General features: G+C 50.2%; 1 protein-coding gene across 3 annotated transcripts; it reads right to left on the reverse strand.

The window, feature by feature from the left end:
* Positions 1–6,635: 6,635 nt before the first annotated feature.
* On the reverse strand, positions 6,636–15,213 carry PCK2 (phosphoenolpyruvate carboxykinase 2, mitochondrial). Of its 3 annotated transcripts, XM_060145030.1 has the most exons (10): positions 15,021–15,199; positions 12,673–12,918; positions 12,032–12,216; positions 11,742–11,945; positions 11,194–11,381; positions 10,705–10,867; positions 10,204–10,422; positions 7,917–8,054; positions 7,528–7,623; positions 6,636–7,294 (listed from the first exon to the last, which is right to left on the reverse strand). In XM_060145030.1, exons 1-10 carry the CDS (start codon positions 15,047–15,049, stop codon positions 6,840–6,842), a joined length of 1,923 nt encoding a protein of 640 aa, XP_060001013.1. In that variant the 5' UTR covers positions 15,050–15,199; the 3' UTR covers positions 6,636–6,839. The 3 variants fall into 3 exon arrangements, with proteins under 3 accessions (XP_060001013.1, XP_060001024.1, XP_060001033.1); XM_060145041.1 differs by lacking the exons at positions 6,636–7,294; positions 7,528–7,623; positions 7,917–8,054 and adding an exon at positions 8,077–8,264 and having other exon boundaries at positions 15,021–15,213; XM_060145050.1 differs by lacking the exons at positions 6,636–7,294; positions 7,528–7,623; positions 7,917–8,054 and adding an exon at positions 8,280–8,589 and having other exon boundaries at positions 15,021–15,210.
* Between the last annotated feature and the right edge of the window lie 1,915 nt (positions 15,214–17,128).

Consider the following 17,128-nt stretch of genomic DNA (forward strand, 5'->3'; position numbering starts at 1 on the left):
GACCGCCCTTTGTAGACCGCCCGTTAGCCGTTTTGGCAGCTTTCTAGATGACCCCTGGCTTCCCTCCGCGCTCTTTGCAGACGCTTAGCAACCCCAAGTGTCTCCGCCCGCCTTTCGTCTGTTCCACTCAGACTCCTCCTGGGCCTTCAGGGATTTGCGGACTTTTCTTAGACCATCTGTCCTTGGGGTGCTTCTCCGCCGCGGGCCGCTTGTCCGGGTTGTGCACGCGCGGCGCCTCCTACCCCCTCCTCCGGGTTTATGAGTAACCCGGCTGAGTCCAAGGCCGGGACTTGTGTACCTCGGGATCCTCGCCCGTGCTGGGTGGGGTGGCGGGGGTGGGTCGAGCTACCGTGCCGGGAGCATAGGCCCAGGGTCCAAGCTGCACCTCAGCGCCCCCAGCCCGCACTCTCTTAGAAGTGCTGCTTAGGAGAGCGGGGGCCCTTGGATTCCCTGGCATCTCCTTCTGGGGCTCGCTCTCGCTCGGAGGGAGAGGGTGTGGTTAGCCCTTCGGGTGATGCCTCCTGTTTTCTAGATCGCTAGATCGGACCTTAGTATCTGTTGTCACCAGGGCGGCTTCAGAGGCCCACACTTGCCTTAACGTTCTACCGTCACCTTTTGAAATTCTTAATAGTCTTTGAGCAAGCGCCCCACATTTTCCTCTTGCTCTGGGCTCTACTAATTATGTAGCCGGCTCTAACAGTCAGCCATCTCCTATTGCTAGGTTACTTACTATCTGCCCTATAGTATTGTCTCAATAAATCTTAGATTTATTTAGAAATAAATTCTAAATTTATAAATTATAAAATAATTATAAATCAAAGAATCTTAGGAGTCTGGTTTCTGGGTTGTCCAGCCTGGAAAATCTGGAATCATTTTCCAAAATGATCTTTCCCTCCTCTTTGCCCTTTTAATTCAGTTCTTCAAGTCCTGTGGATTCTTAGCTGATTAGTTGAGGTGGTTTTTCAGGGTCATCACCCAACATCAAGTTTTCATTATGTCACGCCTCTCCTAGTTAGTTGATCTGCTAGAAATATTCTTCTCTAATAGCATTTAGTTCTTAAGAACCTACAAATGGTTCACTATTGTTTATTGTTTCAAATACAAACTTCCAAACCTGGTTGTCTTTTTTACTAGCCTCATTTTTCTGTTACTTCTGCCAAGCAAATATGGCCATAAATTCCTTGCTTGTTTCCCCCTCTGCACCTTCCCAGAAGAATTTCTTATCTGGGGGAAGCTTTATCTCTACCAGTCAGACTCCCTTCTTTATGACCCAGTGGTGTCACTTCTAAGAAATCTAGCCCTGACTTCTATGCTAAGTCTAGCAAAAATGTTTATGTTCAGCAGAGCAATTATTGACAGTAGTAAAACACTGGAAACAAAATAGATCCAAACACACTGCTACGGAATGGGATTGGTTAAATAAATGATGGTCCATATGGTAGACAAAAATGCCAGGGAGCCATTAAAATTATATAGTCTTCTATTTTTACACTGTGGGAAATTGTGCAAGTTACATTTTTAGGTTGAAAAAAGGTGGTAGTTCTTCTGGTGACATGTGGTGGATGCAAAAACAATATGGTTTAAATTTGCATTTAAAAAGTATAAAAATACCTGGGCTCATTACATCATTAAACAAATAATAAAATGGAGAAGGCCTTGCATGAACTAATGACAAAGATACAGTATGAACAAAGCATCATGGTTAACACAATTCGACCACCTGAGGTCCACGGAAAACAAAAACTTCTGTTACACTCATCTTAACTCATTTTTATTATTTATTTTTAAATTTTAAAAATATATTTATTTTTGGCTGCGTTGGGTCTTCATTGCTGCACACGGGCTTTCTCTGCGGCTAGCGGGGGCTACTCTTCGTTGCAGTGGGCGGCCTTCTCATTGTTGTGGCTTCTCTTGTTGCAGAGCACAGGCTCTAAGCGTGCAGCTTCAGTAGTTGTGGAACGTGGGCTCAGTAGTTGTGGCTTGCAGGCCCTAGAGCTCAGGCTCAGTAGTTGTGGCACACGGGCTTGTTATTCCGTGGCATGTGGGATCTTCCCAGACCAGGGCTCGAACTCGTGTTCCTTGCATTGGCAGGCAGATTCTTAACCACTGTGCCACCATGGAGGCCCTTAACTCATTTTTAAATTAACCTCTTTCCTCTTCTCCTCCTTAGCTTACAAATCTTTTTAATTTACAAATGCAGTTTAAAACTGAATAAAATCTAAATTCAAGCCTTTGAAATATGGAATTTGTATATCATTGAATAAGACATTTCAGTCATGGTAAGTGTTGAAAAATCTGAGGTTTTATGGCCAAAACGAATCTTTAACATCAAATTCTAAAGAATATAAGATTTCATCTCTGGATCCATTGGTTGATTTTTTTTTTTCATTGGTTGATTTTTGAATGTAAAAAAGATTTTTAAGCCTATGAAGTTGATTATGTCACTTGTGACTTACATTATTTTAAAAATGTATATGAGCTTTTATATGTTAGGCTATACAATGTGTTTCATTGAAAGACAATGGTGTTTCTTTAAAAATAATGAAGTCATTTTGATAAACTTTATTGGCCTTCCCTCTCATGATTTTGAAATTTGGCGTGTTGCTTGGTGACAATTTGTAAGTGCTTTTCATTTGGGGAGCCTCCACTCTCCCCAGCTACACTTAAAGCCACTTGAAGCCACAGAGAGGTTTTCTACCTTTAGCACCCATTTTAGGACTGGTTCTAGTAACTGCTCTGTACATGTCAGCTAGTTGACTTCCGATCTGACCTGCCTTGGGCTGTTCCCGGCTCATTAGCATCTCCACCAGGGGGCGGGCTGAGCTTGAGAGGAGAGAAGGAAAGCAAATTTTTCTTTCTTTGGCTACCCCTGTCCTGTCTCTCCCCAGTCCCAGCTCCCAGCCTGGTGACTCCACAGAGCTCCTGGGACACGTGTACAGCTTCAGGCAACACAAGGGAAAGTTCTGTCTTCTGAAGTGACGGATGACGTGTGTTTATAACTTATCTTCTTGCAGCATGTTCGATGTAGAAGGAACGGGGGAAGTATGCTAATTTGCCCAGGACTTAAAATGTGTTGACTATAAAGAAATTGAGTAATTATGGGATTTCTAATACTCTTGTCTCCTATGTCCTTGGGAACCAGAATTTTTTGTGTGGTGATAGGAGTTACAAATGTGATATAGAAGTTAAAAACCCTTTAGCCCTGAGTTTGAATAGGAACTATCAGTATGAACCCATGAGGTGTTTTATCTTCCTATCCCCATTCAGTGAAAAGATCTAGAAACAATCTAGTAGCAATAAACACTCCTACCACCTAAATCTTAAAATACCATTTCTCATGGAAAGAAACCAGAGCTTGGGGTAATGGTTGATTCTAGGTCTGCGGTAGGAAATGTACAAGATGAGCATGGAACAACTTACCATTCCAGGTAGCAAAGAAGCCAGTAAACATCATCAGGGTAATGTCAAAAGGACTCAGAAGCCAAGCTTATGGCCAAAGATGGGATAATTTGAGCATTATAAGGATAATTTAATAAACATTAAGTATGTTTAAATCCATGAGTTCATAATGGGTGTGTGTGTGAGTTACTAATTGGTCACCTTTTTGAAGAATGATATGAGGCCAAATCATTATTTTGAAGATAGTAAATAAAGGAGAAGAATCAAGCAGTTACTTGCTGTTCTTATATAAACTGTACCTTTGAGTGATGAAATAGAAGATAAAAGGAGTGTCCCTTTGTAAAATTATTCCAACTATTATGACAGAGTTTGAGTACAGCTGTTTTGAAATCCCTAATAAATGAATGAATCTAGGCATTGAGCATCTAGGCCTGGATTCTTCAATGGTTAAACTGAAGGAAAATTAGAGAGTGGAGGGGGAACCTATAGATTGAAAGAGACTTAAAAGGCATATACATTTTTTTAAATGTGCAAGACTATAACTACAAAAACTATAATGTCTAGGGATCTGGATTTGGGTAATACAACTCCAGGGGAAAAAAAATAAAAAAGCAAGGAAGTGACTATCATGAACCATGGTGTCCATTTCCACCAGGAAGGAGGGGCTGTGATGAAGATGAGGAGCATGGCAAGGGGGTGGGGGGGCTTTTAGTGTTTGGCAAAGTTGTTTCTTTTTCTGGGTAATGGTTTCAAGGTTGTTCCATTTGTATTAGCTTATTAAGCTATACTTTTGTTTTGTATGGTCTTCTTTATCTGTTTTATTTTGAAATAAAAAGGTTAACTATATTTTATCATTTATCTGGAGCTGCAGGGCATAGAGCCCAATTTTATTCTCATTGACAGAATCATTTTTACTGGGGTTTTTCCAAAGTTTTATTTTTTTTAACTTTTAAATTGAGGTGTAGTTGATTTACAATGTTGTGTTAGTTTCAGGTATACAGCACAGTGATTCACATACGTGTGTGTGTATTCTTTTTCAGACTCTTTTCTTTTATAGGTTATTACAAAATATTGAGTATAGTTCCCTGTGCTATACAGTAGGTCCTTGTTGGTTATCTATTTTATATATAGTAGTGTGTATATGTTAATCCCATCCTCCTAATTTATCCCTTCCCCCCCACTCCCCAACCTTACCCTTTGGTAACCATAAGTTTGTTTTCTGTGTGTGGGTCTATTTCTGTTTTGTAAATAAGTTCATTTGTATCTTTTTTTTTTTTTTTTCAGATTCCACATATAAGCGGTATTATATGATGTTTGTGTTTCTCTGTCTGGCTTACTTCACTTCATATGATAATCTCTAGGTCCATCCATGTTGCTGCAAATGGCATTATTTCATTCTTTTTTATGGCTAATATTCCATTGTATATATGTGCCACATCGTCTTTCTCCATTCCTCTGTCGATGGACATTTAGGTTGCTTCCATGTCTTGGCTATTGTAAATAGGGCTGCAATGAATATTGGGGTGCATGTGTCTTTTTGGATTCTAGTTTTCTCTGATATATGCCCAGAAGTGGGATTGCTGGGTCATATGGTAACTCTATTTTTAGTTTTTTAAGGAGCTTCCATACTGTTCTCCATAGTGGCTGCACAAATTTATATTCCTACCAACGGTTTAGGAGGGTTCTTCTTTCTCCACACCCTCTCCAGCATTTATTGTTTGTAGACTTTTTGATGATGGCCATTCTAACCGGTATGAGGTGTTACCGCATTGTAGTTTCATTTGCATTTCTCTAATAATTAGTGAAGTTGAGCATTTTTTCACGTGCCTGTTGGCCAGCTGTATGTCTTCTTTGGAGAAACAAAATCTTTTCCTTTTTTTTGGTTGTGCCACACGGCATGCAGGACCTTAGTTCCCCGACCAGGGATTGAACCTGTGCCCCCTGCCGTGAAAGCGTGGAGTCTTACCGACTGGACCACCAGGGAAGTCCCCAAAATCATTTTTAAGGCTAACACCTTCCTACCCCCTGTGCATTTAGTTACCAGAGAGGTGTCTGGAACCCCAGTTCCCTGCCTCTTACCAGGAAGGACTTATTTCCAAACCTATTTTTCTTTCTCCTCTAAATTGTATTTACATTGCTTGTTTTCCTCTTAAACTGTGGAGCCAGCAATGTATAACATATGCCTACGGGGCCCACTCTAATCAGTGTAGAGTGGAAAGGTGAAGACAGCTAACATATATTCAATGGTTATTCCTTGTCAGGCATAGTTCTGAGTGCCTGGCTTCACTGACTCTTAATCCAAACAACACTGTTAGATGTAGGCACATCCTCATTTTACAGCTGAAGAAACTGAGAGGCACCCCTGGCCTGAGTCTACTAGGTGCCTAACATCTATACTACGCTGCCTCTGATCATATTGTTTCAGTTATCACATGCTATTTATGAAGCTGAGGATTTGGCTAGATATTTTTAAGTGCGATGGACTCCACTGCTGTGTTTTAGCATGTGATCCACTCTGACCTTTAGATTCTTTTCTGCTGTTACACATTGTCACTGGTTATTGGCTGTTTTCTGTGAGAACACAGTGTTTCCTCCTCCAGTGTTTTCTTCTGAGGGAATTCCCCATTTTATTATTCCCATTTTTAAAATGGTAATTTTTATTTTGTTAAAATTTGTCCTGATTTTCTGGGTACATACTTCCCTCGTACCCATCTCAGTTTATACATTCACTCAGCCTGATCCAGATCACGGGTGAAGTTATTCTCAGCTGACACCCCTGAATAGCACCTGGCACACAGAAGCTACTATGGAAGCTGTCTTAATACTGAATAAGCTTTCATGAATACTTTGCGGGTCCCAATTTCAGGTCAGGCAGGAGGAAGAACAGGTTTGAGAATCGACAATGGAACTGCTTCACTGGTGAGTGGGGTTATAGAGGCTTCTGTGTCTCTGATGGGAGACTGGGAATTTTAGGCCTGGAGGCTGTACTGAGCAGCTCACAGAGGCCCCACCTTTTTAAGACCTCAGGACATGAGTAGTTACTGCCTTCTCCCAGCAATTCCTACTCAGTGGCTCGGTGGCAGAGATGCCTGTGAGAGAGGTCCTTATACCACCAGGCTGTGCCAGGCCAGGCTGCACTGGGACACCAGCTACTTGGAAGGGTTGGGAGAAGATTGTGAGATTGGTGTTAAAGGGAAGCCTGTGAAGACAGGCAGGAAATGAAAACAGCACAGATGTTATATTAAATAAATGAGCATCTCATTATTGGGCAGCATGTGGGGGAAGGTCTGTGGCCTGGTCTCATGGCACCCAGAAGATGATAGTTATGTCAGGTTCCTCATATTTTCTGCAAGTCTGGTAGCTTGCTTATTCCTGGGAGGGTTGGAGCCGGGGGGTGGGGTGGGGTGGGGTGATGCTCCCTCGCTAGCTGTAGCCTCAGGTCACATTCTGTGCACGCGTCCCTCCAGGGCCTCCAGCTCAGCCAACACCTCCTTGGGCAGATCCTGGTTGACCTGCTCTGTCAGGTAGCTCCGAATGTCACGAACCTCCTGTTCCCAGAAGTCCTTGGGGAGCGAGAACAGCTGGGTGGTGTCTATGGCTCCCAGGCCGCTGAGATCCAAGGCACCTTCCTTTGGCACCAGCCCAATGGGAGTTTCTCGGGCACTGTCCTCCCCCTCTAGGCGCCGGCAGATCCAGTCTAGCACCCGAACATTCTCTCCAAAGCCTGGCCACAGGAAGTGGCCTGCCTCGTCGCGCCGGAACCAGTTGACATGGAAGATGCGGGGCAGCCGGGCCCCCTTGAGCCCCTCCATGCTCAGCCAGTGTTCAAGGTAGCGCCCAAAGTTGTAGCCAAAAAAGGGCCGCATGGCAAATGGGTCGTGCATGATGACCTTCCCTGGGGAGGGGAGCAGGATGGGTAAGGAACCTCCCTTCTTACTGGAGAAGAGAAAGGTACCCCGCCTCCAGCCGGAGGAAGCTGTGAAATGTTGGCGGTTCTGGAACATCCTCAAGGCAGGGTGAGGGGAAGGGAATGGGGCAAAGATACACGTGGGAAGGGGTGGGCAGGAGGAAGGTCTGGTTCAGGAAGGGAGAGGAGAGGCAAGCTGGGCACACAGAAGTGGATCTCACCTTTGTGTTCAGCCGCGGCAGTGGCCTCCGAGCGCATGGCGCTGCCCACAAACACCCCATGGCGCCAGTTGAAGGCCTCATATACCAGGGGGACTCCTGGGACACCAGTGCACGTGGTCAAAGGCAGCCCTTATCTTTGTACGATCACTGCATCCCTTCTGGTGATCTTGACTCTTTCTCTCTCCTAGGACCTCAGCTGCCCATTTTCAAACCCCATGCCTCCCACTCCACCTCGATTTTGCATTCTCCAGGGGTCTGCTCGAGAGGCAGATAGCTGTAGTTGGCAATCCAGGTTGAGGCTCTCTGAGCTTTAAGTACAAGAGGGAGGTGGGCCCTGACAGAGAGCCCAACCCTTAACCCAGTTGGCATGGAGCCCCCACGATGTTTACCTTTGGGTCTGCGGCCTCCAAAGATGATGGCGTCAATGGGGACACCCTCAGGGGCCTCCCAGGCTGGGTCTATGATGGGGCACTGGCGAGCCGGGGCACAAAAGCGAGAATTGGGATGTGCACAGGGCTCCTTGTCACCTGGCAGAGCAAATACAAATACTATCACTTCCAAGGGCACGTCCACCCCCAATACACAGAGACATTTGCAGACACTCTTGCGCAGTTTCTTTTTGCCTCATCAGCCCCCCACAATCTCGGGTTGGAGGTTGGTAAGGAGCAGGGAGAAGGGAGCCAGGACATCTCCCCTGAAGATCAGGTTATTTATCCATAATGGTACTGCTGGCTGAGCTATGGGAGAAAAGAGCAAGAGAGGAATTGGTGTTTAGCAGGACACTAATGTTTATGCCAAGCTACAGCCACTTGGCACTGAGCAGTGCTCAAGGGAATGAGGTTAAATATTGGCATAGGGTTATAATGGAAATTTTCCCCCAGGAACTCTTCTTTTAATTTACGGGATTATTATTTAAATAAACACTCAAACCTAAAGCAAAAACTGAGACAGGTCAGTATTTCAGACAACCGACTTTCTTCTTTGCTATTGTCTTTGTTGTTTCTTCAGTTTATAGACAACTGACTTTCCATCAGCAAATGGCGGAAGACAGAATCTCCTGAGCTATGAGAATGCAAACAGGAACTGATTTTAAAGCTAGCGAGGTTTTGGTGGTTTCCCTGGGTCTGCTCAGACCCAGCTGGAGTGACAGGGCTTGAAGAACTCAGACGAGGACATAACCTGGGCAGTCATAACCTGAGGAGCCCAGGTCATTTGGCCCCTTCAGGTGCCTGGAGAGGAGCTGGGACCGAGTCAGTGGCGTATGTATAAAGCACCATCACGGGGGCCCTGAAGGGACACAGTGCTTTCTCTGCCAAAGGTTACTGGTTGGACCTGGGGGGCAAGGGAGTCACGGAGCCAGCGCCCCCGCCCCCCTCTGCCCCCCAACTCCTGCCTCCACTTTCATGTAAGAACCATCCTTATGCTTCTCTCTCGCACTTTCATCAGCCCCCAGTTGAGGACCTAGCACAAGGTATTATTCTAAGAACTGAAGCTGAGCACAACATGCCCTCGTTACACCCCTGAATCCAGAGGTGGTGAAAGGGTTGGGCAACTAGCCTGTGGCGAAATATGAAAGTTTCTTGGATTTCTCAATTGGGTGGGGAGGCTAAGGAGGGCTTAATGATGGTGTTAGAGAAAATGAAGGATGATTAAATGAGGGGGGTGACTGCTAGGCCAGCCTGGAAAACTTGAATGTAGGCTTCAGTGACCACAGCCCACCCTCCCCTGCTAGGCTCCTCTTTGCTCCCACCCCTAGGTCTCGGCTCGCGTAATGCCAAAGGCCACTGAAAGCTGAAGGTCCAGAGTGCAGGGCTGGAGGACGGGGCAGGGCTGCAGGGCACAAGGGAGTAATGACAGGGTTGAGAAACTAGCTTCTAGGAGAGGCTAAAGAGCTGGTCTGATTTCGTTCGGAAAGACTGGGGTGTCTGTGTTGGAGGGGCAGGGGAAGGGTGAGGGTAACAATACTGACCTTTAGGCAATGGTTATTACATGGGGAGTCGGGGTGGGGTGAGGGTCCAAGTGGCAGGGGGAGGGGCAGGCTTCTTCCTAATGGGTCAAACTTTATGACTGTGCTTTGAGTCCAATTCTTTCTGTAATAATTTCCAAGACACCCTCCCTTAAAAATATCCAGCTTATATTAATTGAGAATTTACTATGTATTCGGCACTACGCTGAATCCTTTGCATGCATTTTTTTTTTTTTTTTGCGGTATGCGGGCCTCTCACTGTTGTGGCCTTTCCCGTTGCGGAGCACAGGCTCCAGACACGCAGGCTCAGCGCCCATGGCTCACGGGCCCAGCCGCTCTGCAGCATGTGGGATCTTCCCGGACCGGGGCATGAACCCATGTCCGCTGCACCGGCAGGCGGACTCTCAACCACTGCGCCACCAGGGAAGCCCTGCATGCATTATTTCATTTAACCCTCCAACACCTTATAAGATAGGTACTATGAAAACTACCCCCATTCATGTGATGGGGAAACTGAAGCTCAGGAGGTTAAGCGACTCAGCCAGGCCACAAACTGAACGGGGACGTGAACTGAGATCTTGCTTAGGGTTGCATAGCTCCCTTTGAGTCCCAGAGGTCCTGGAAGATGGCTGCAGGTTGAGGAAAAGGCTTTTACATCAGCAAGGTGCTGAGCCCTGGGGGCTGACTTACACCCCCTCCCTGCCCCATACCAGGTTTCCAGGGTTTGCCCAGCCAGGAGGTCACGGTGACGCCGGGTGGAAGAGGCTGGTCAATGCCCTCCCAGTATACGCCGCCATCGCTGGTCTCAGCCACGTTGGTGAAAAGGGTGTTACTCTGGATTGTGGCCATGGCATTGGGATTGGTGGTGGCAGAGGTGCCGGGGGCCACCCCAAAGAAGCCGTTCTCAGGGTTGATGGCCCGGAGTCGACCTGTCGGGAGGAAATGTGAAAAAACGGAAGGACTAACCAGGAAGAGTCGAGAGGTTCAGCCTCGGAAGGTCCTGCTCAGCCCCTCCGTGCCCCGAGCTGGACCCTAGATCCGAGGGGAAAGGTTTTGCATCTCCAGGGCGGCTGGGCTGCCAGGAGGCATGGGGGAGGGGTGGTTGTTCAGGAGAAGGTTCTCACTGACAAAGTTCACCCTGAGCAGTGGAGGCAGGAATCCTACACTCTGGTAAGAACCAGAACGGCGAGTATGATCCAAGGGCCTCTCACCATCACTGTCAAACCTCATCCAGGCGATGTCATCCCCCACACACTCCACTCTCCAGCCTGGCAGTGCCGGCCGCATCATGGCCAGGTTTGTCTTGCCACAGGCGCTGGGGAAGGCAGCTGCCACATAGCGCTTCTTCCCCGCGGGGCTGGTGATACCCAGGATCTGCCAGGTGGGGAGAGGGAGCAAGGAAGAGGTCACCAGAGGTTAGGCGTGGTCTGCATGGGAAGGACAGCTAGGGGTCAACAGGGAGAACCAATGTTTATTCATGAAACAGGTGCACTGCCTTGCTACAGGGCCTGGGGTGGCAGCAAGGGGAGGCCCCCCCCCCGACATTCAGCAGCCTCGGGCCAAAGCTTCGGGCATTTGCGCAGAGTCCCTGGCCCGCCAGTTGGGTACCTGGCAGTGGAGAGGCGAGGCTGAGGCTGACTGGCCAGGCCCCACCCTTGGCCTGCCCCCCGAAGCTGCCCAGATCCTCACCAGGCCCTCACCAGCATGTGCTCCGCCAGCCAGCCCTCATCCCGGGCCAGCCGAGAGGCGATGCGAAGGGCAAAGCACTTCTTGCCCAGCAGGGAGTTGCCACCATAGCCGCTGCCGAAGGAGACGATCTCCCACTGGTCGGGCACGTGGCCAATCAGGGTTTTCTCTGGGTTGCATGGCCACTGGCTCACCGGCTCCCCTGGGGACAATGGGGTCATGGGGCTGCTGGCAGGGGCATCAGGTACTGGGGTGTCAGGGGCCGGAGGGATCAGGGGGTGGCAGGAAAGACACTTGGCAGCAGGGGTGGTGTCAATGGGTGGCTAAGGCCTCCCACCTCATAATATGCATCAGCTCCCATGCCCCTATTCTTGGACACGGATAATTCACTCTTCTCAATCTTGAGCAAACTGCTTTGCCAACTCAGCCTCACCCCCAGCGCACTGCTGCCCTAGCTTTGGGAATTCAGTATCTCACTAATCAGGATGGGTAGGATGTGGGGTTCCCTCTGAGTACAAGCAGGCCTCTGTGTCCCCCCACCCCGGGCAGAGCAGGCGCTCACCTTGCCCAGTCAGGGGCTGGCCCACGGAGTGCAGACACTTGACAAAGTCGCCATCTCCCAGGGCCTGAAGCACGGGCGTCCCCAGCCGGGTCATAATCCGCATGCTTGCCACCACGTAGGCGGAGTCCGTGAGCTGCACTCCGGTGCGGGACAGTGGGGAGCCCACGGGACCCATGCTGAATGGCAGTACATACATGGTTCGGCCTGTGGAGGAAAACGCCACCTGGCTGAAGGGTTCCAACCTGTTTATTCCTTCAGTGCCCCTGCCTCTGTTTCCCTGCCCTGGTTACCTTGCATGCAGCCTGGAAACCTCTCATCCACGGCTTGCTGGAACTCAGCTGGGGACATCCAGTTGCCCAGCTGCCCACGGGCCCCGCCAGCCGGGAGGGGCACCGTGTCCCGTTGAGAAGGAGTTACAATCACCGTCTTGCTCTCTACTCGTGCCACATCCTTGGGGTCTGTGCGGGCCAGCCAGCTGGGGGAGAGCGGATATCAAGTAGATAGGGGTCAGTAGATCTCCCTCATCCCAGACCCACTCTTTCAAGTCCAACTTTGTCTCTAGGTCTTCTGTCGGCCTTATTTTTTCCCATCCATTTGCATCTCAGTTGCTTTCTCCAGATTTCGTCCCAGTCTAAGGGGTAGTTCCCTTGGCCCCAGCTCCCTGATGGCCTCTGCCCTGGCAAAAACTCCCTGAACTTGTAAGTAAAAAAAAAAAAAAAAAAAGCAAAGGCTTTTATTTGTATCAGTTTATTCACTTAACATAAAAATACAGACCAATCCCAATAATTCCTGATTGTTTCCTCCAAAGCTCCCATTCTCGCTCATTCCATTGGGATGGTCTACTTAAATTTGATTTCGTCTTGGTAAACCCAAAGTGGCCTCCGTCCCCGCAGCTGCCCCCATCTCGCAGGTCGCTGGGCTCAGGGCTTACCAGTTGTTGTACTTTGGGAGCTTTCGGATGAGCCCCTGCTGTTCCAGCAGGGTTAGTATGGCAGTGTTTTCCGCCTCGGTCCCATCACAGATGTGGATGTTCTCTGGTTTGCACAGGCGGGCACTGTTTTCCACGAAGTCTCGAACCCTAGCAGGCAGCTGGCCCAGGTCTCCACTCAGTACTCGCAGGGTCTGGATACTGCGCCGTGAGGGCCAGCCCCAGGGGCTCAGCCCACGCCATTTAAGCCTGCAAGAGAAGAAACAGAGAAGTAATGGGTCAGGTGTTCTCGTGGAAGATGGGCAAGTCAAGGGGACAGAAAGCTGGGCTGCTGGGGATGTGCTAAAGTAGGTCTGGGTACAGGCACCATGAAGAGGTCGGAATAGGTAAGGAAGGTGGGTTCAGGCCACGTCTGTCTTGTGGCCTTTATGAGGCTTAGTGAGGGTGTCTCCTGATTAGCAAGGGACAGGTATCACCAAACGAGCATAAAGACACATGCCTGGCTGTGTGGCTCTATGTATAAGGCATGCTGATGTTATTGGAGGCTTAGCTCATGCCCATTTTTTACTACGTCTGGTCAATGTTTGGAAATGAGCAGGTGTCCTATGGCCCAAATGTCAGTAAACTATGCCCAGTGGACAGCTTCATGTGTCTGGTGTCCTTTTCATTCTCAAGTATAGTTTTTATAAGTCAAAAAGACAGCTGTTTTCATTCTTTTCTTCTGATGTGCATGCTGTAAGACTATGAAAGCCTCAGGCAGAGGACTAGGTCTTTGAGATGGAAAGTCCCAGGTTTCTAGATTTGGGCCCTTGCACAGAGAGTGGGCGATTGGATGTCAGGGTTCCAGGCACTGGATCTGCGGTTGCCCACCTGGGCCAACAAGGACTGCATGAAGTGCTGCCACTGGGTAGGTATTTTTGAACTGTGTAGAAGGCTTACTGTTGGAGAATGTCACTGGCTGGGGTGCATGCCCCAATTCTTAGAACAGGGTCCCTGGAGTCTGTCCCTTCACACCCGTAGGAGAGGGAAAAGTAAGGTCTTCTCCAGTTGGCCTGGACCCAGGATGGAGTGACCCAGAGAGAGCAAAGGCCAAGAGAGAGAAGCTGTCCTCCTAATGCCAGGGCCTTGCCCGCCAGAAACTGTGCCCCACACGCCCAGCACCGCATGACCCTGTCCCTGTCTTGGCTCTCTTTCCTAGAGAGCGCATGCCTAGAACTTTGGCTCTTGGTGGTGGGGTGGAACATTAGACTGCAGGGCGCTCAGACTCACAGGGAATAAGCCTGGGGAAGGGAGGACGCTCAGACCGTGAATGTGGGAGCTGGGTGGCTTCACTGGGCAGGGCAGGGTGGAAACCCAGTGTGGCCCCAGGGGCAGAAGTGGAAGCCTCCTGGAACCTGGTTCTGTTCCGCCTCAGAGAGAAATTTCCCCTGAGCATTAATTTTAAAGGCAGACAGCCTTGGGGAGAACCTGTCTCCATGGGGATGCTGGCTCAGGAAGTCTCCTGGGAAGCTCCCTCCCCCACTCCCCCCCCAGCCTCCTGAGTAGGACCTTCTCCTTTTCCCCTTCTCCAGAGACCACCCACAAGGGCTGGCCAAGTGGAACCAGCTGTGGGAGAGACAGAGGGTCAGCTCAGACCCTGGGACAAAAGCTGAGAAGGGAGGCTACAGAGGGAAGACAGGAAGCTGTGAAAAGGGGGAGAGGGCAGACAAGCAGGGCCTAGGGGTTCCCGTCCTGGACAGGCGATGAAGCCAGCCAGGTAAGAATGAAGGCACCTTGGCCGCCTCTTCCACCTTGCCTCCCTTCTTTCCCGGGCCCCAGGCCCCTCTGGCTGTCCTAGGCTTCCCGCCAGGTTCGTCTGCCAGGATCCAGTCGCGGGAGAGGCTGGGGAATGGCTGTTTACCTTCTACCTTCTTTAGGGAGCGCTGAGCTCAGTCCCCAGGGGCTCATGCACCCTTGACCCCCAAGGCCCTACTGCTGCTCACCGCAATCTGGGGCACAAGCGCTACATCTGTAAAGCAAAGGAGGAGACACGGAGACCGGGCCCAGCGAGGACGAGCGAGGAGTGGAAAGGAAGTTCTGAGGGTGGCAGATAGAGACGGTGTGGTCAGGGACCAACAAAGCGGGGGGTGGGGGTGGGGGGTGGGGACGGAAACCGAGAGACCCGGGGCGGCCTCCAGCGAGACGCACGACCCGAAAGGCCGTGGATCCAGACGCACTCGCCACCTGCCCGCCTCCTCCTCCTCGGAGGCGAAAGCAGGCGGAGGAGGGCGAGCAGGAGAAGGCAAATGGCAGCCCCGAGGGGGCGAGCGCGGCGGAAGGTGCGGGTCGGCCCCGGACTGGGGGTCACTCACCGCAGGCCGGGGCGGTACACAGCGGCCATGGTACCTGGGCCGGGGCTGCGGGATGGCCGCGCGAACGGAGCGGAGCCGGGGAGACAAGGAAGGCACGGAAGGAGGGAGCGCGGCGCAGAGAGCGGGAGCGCAGACTAGGCAGGAGGCGCTTAAAAAGGAGGAGGGCGGGCGAAGGGGCGGGACCCAGCAGGGCCGGCGCGACCCTCTCTCCGCCCGGGGCTCCAGCCCCAGGTCAGCCCAGCCATAGCCCCACCTCCTGCATCTTAGCCCCCAAACCCTTGTCTCCCATTGGAGGATTGGGTCCTCTCCTCGGCTGCCTCCTCCCCGAGGCCCCGCCCCACCGCTACGCCTCGCCCCCTGCTCATGATGTAACTTTGAGGACTCTTGCTCCCGGGAGACAGCGACTGGGAGACGTTGGGTGACAAACAAGCTAAGAACAAGGAGAGAGGCCAGGGGCAGGAGCCCACGGGGCGCTGGAAGTCTAGAAGCCGGGGGCTGGGCATTGCCTTTCCCCTTCTTCCCGGGGCTTGGGTACTCTGATCCCCGGCTCTTCTGTTGTCCAGGGCCCTAATGCCATGGTTCCCTCAGTCCCCAACTCCCAAATCCCTGTTTCTTCTCCCTGTGATGAGGGCTCTTTTCTGCCTTACCATGAAGTGGTGATGTCTCTCCACCCCAGAATCTCTTCTTTGGACCTCTGGCCTGGTCATTCTCTCCACATTCCCCTGGAGAATGCATCTGCCCCACCCAACCACCACCACAAAGTCCTCTGGTAACTTCTCAAGTTATGTCTCCAGCCAGACATCTCTCTTCAGCTTGAGACCACGGGTATCACCCCAAAGGCCAGAGCACCTCAAACTCAATGTGGCTATGGCAAGCATTGGCACAGCATCCACTCCCCCTTTCTGGTAATAGCACCCCAATGTTCCTTTGGGGAACCACCTCCTCAGTCTGTGTGGTCTTGTGGGTCTCCTACCGGTGGGCTCTCAGCTTGGCCAATTTGTGTGTCCGTCACTCTGGCCACAGCCAGTGGAAATGTTCAGGAATGGGAATGAGGTCTCTTTCTGGGGCTTTTTCTGTCGACTTTCAACATGAGATCTTCTGCTGGGGTTGCTGGGCTGGTAGAACCTAAGCCTGATGCTGCTGGGTGTCAGCTTGGCCCTGCAAAGCAGGAACCTGCCTGAGATGGAAACCAGGCTAGAGGAAGCAGGCTGAGGGATGGAGAGTGACAGATTCCTAATTCCGGGTATAGGAGTCAATAAATTTCTTCTCTTGCTCAAGCTAATTTCAAGTGGACTTCTGCTATTTGCAACAGAAGCAGCCCTAATTCTGAGATTTCTCAGAGTTCTGTACTGGAACATAATGGGACAAAAGAGCTGGCCTCCAGCCTTGGGCTTGCCCCTGACCCTCATCTCTTCCACCCAGGCTCCATCCTGGACTCAACCTCATGTGTATGTATTTGGGACTCTTCCCTCCAGTCCCTACATCCAAACTCTGTTCATACCCACTCCACTGCAAACAGCTCCTCTTTGGTCACTCTCTGGGCTTCAAGATGTGCACACTGGTGGCATCATGGCCAAGCTATTGAAGGTCATCATCTCTTCTGTGATCCTGCACCTGCTTTCATGGTTCCCTATCTCAGCAAATGGCACCACTATCTAGCCAGTTGCCCTAGAGGAACCTGAATCAGTCTAGACTATTCCTTTCTTATCGTCCAGTCAGACAGCAGGAACTTTGGATTTGTATTTCACAATTAGCTCTCAAGTCTGTGTCTGTTCCCCCTGGCCACTGCCTTAGTTCAGGGTTTATCTCTCACTTGGCATCAAACAATAGCTCCCAAGCACCTTGGCATCCCACCTCTCCAAATGCCATCCCCTCTCCCTCCCACCAAGTTATTCTCCAAACTCTGCGCATAAGCTCACTTTGGAAAATTAAGAGAGAGGGATATTTATTGTATGGACACCAGGTGCCAGGCTCTGAGCCAGTAGCTTTACATGCATAATCTCATTCAGTTTCACAATAGCCCTGTTTTACCGATGTGGACACTGAGGCTTAGAGCTTAAGTCATTTCTTCAAAGTCACACAGCTGATCAGCAGGAGAAATGGAATCT

The sequence above is a fragment of the Lagenorhynchus albirostris genome, chromosome 1 (assembly GCF_949774975.1).
Source record: "Lagenorhynchus albirostris chromosome 1, mLagAlb1.1, whole genome shotgun sequence".
In the NCBI taxonomy this organism is placed as follows: Eukaryota; Metazoa; Chordata; class Mammalia; order Artiodactyla; family Delphinidae; genus Lagenorhynchus; species Lagenorhynchus albirostris.

Bases quoted from the DNA above. Each gene is read 5' to 3' on its own strand.
- PCK2 (XM_060145030.1), bottom strand. From the start codon at position 15,049: ATGGCCGCTGTGTACCGCCCCGGCCTGCG. The intron at 11,382-11,741 runs GTGAGCGCCTGC...CATTGTCCCCAG, and splicing joins CCAGCCCCTGACTGGGCAAG to GGGAGCCGGTGAGCCAGTGG. The intron at 7,624-7,916 runs GTAAACATCGTG...CTGGTGTCCCAG, and splicing joins TGGAGGCCGCAGACCCAAAG to GAGTCCCCCTGGTATATGAG.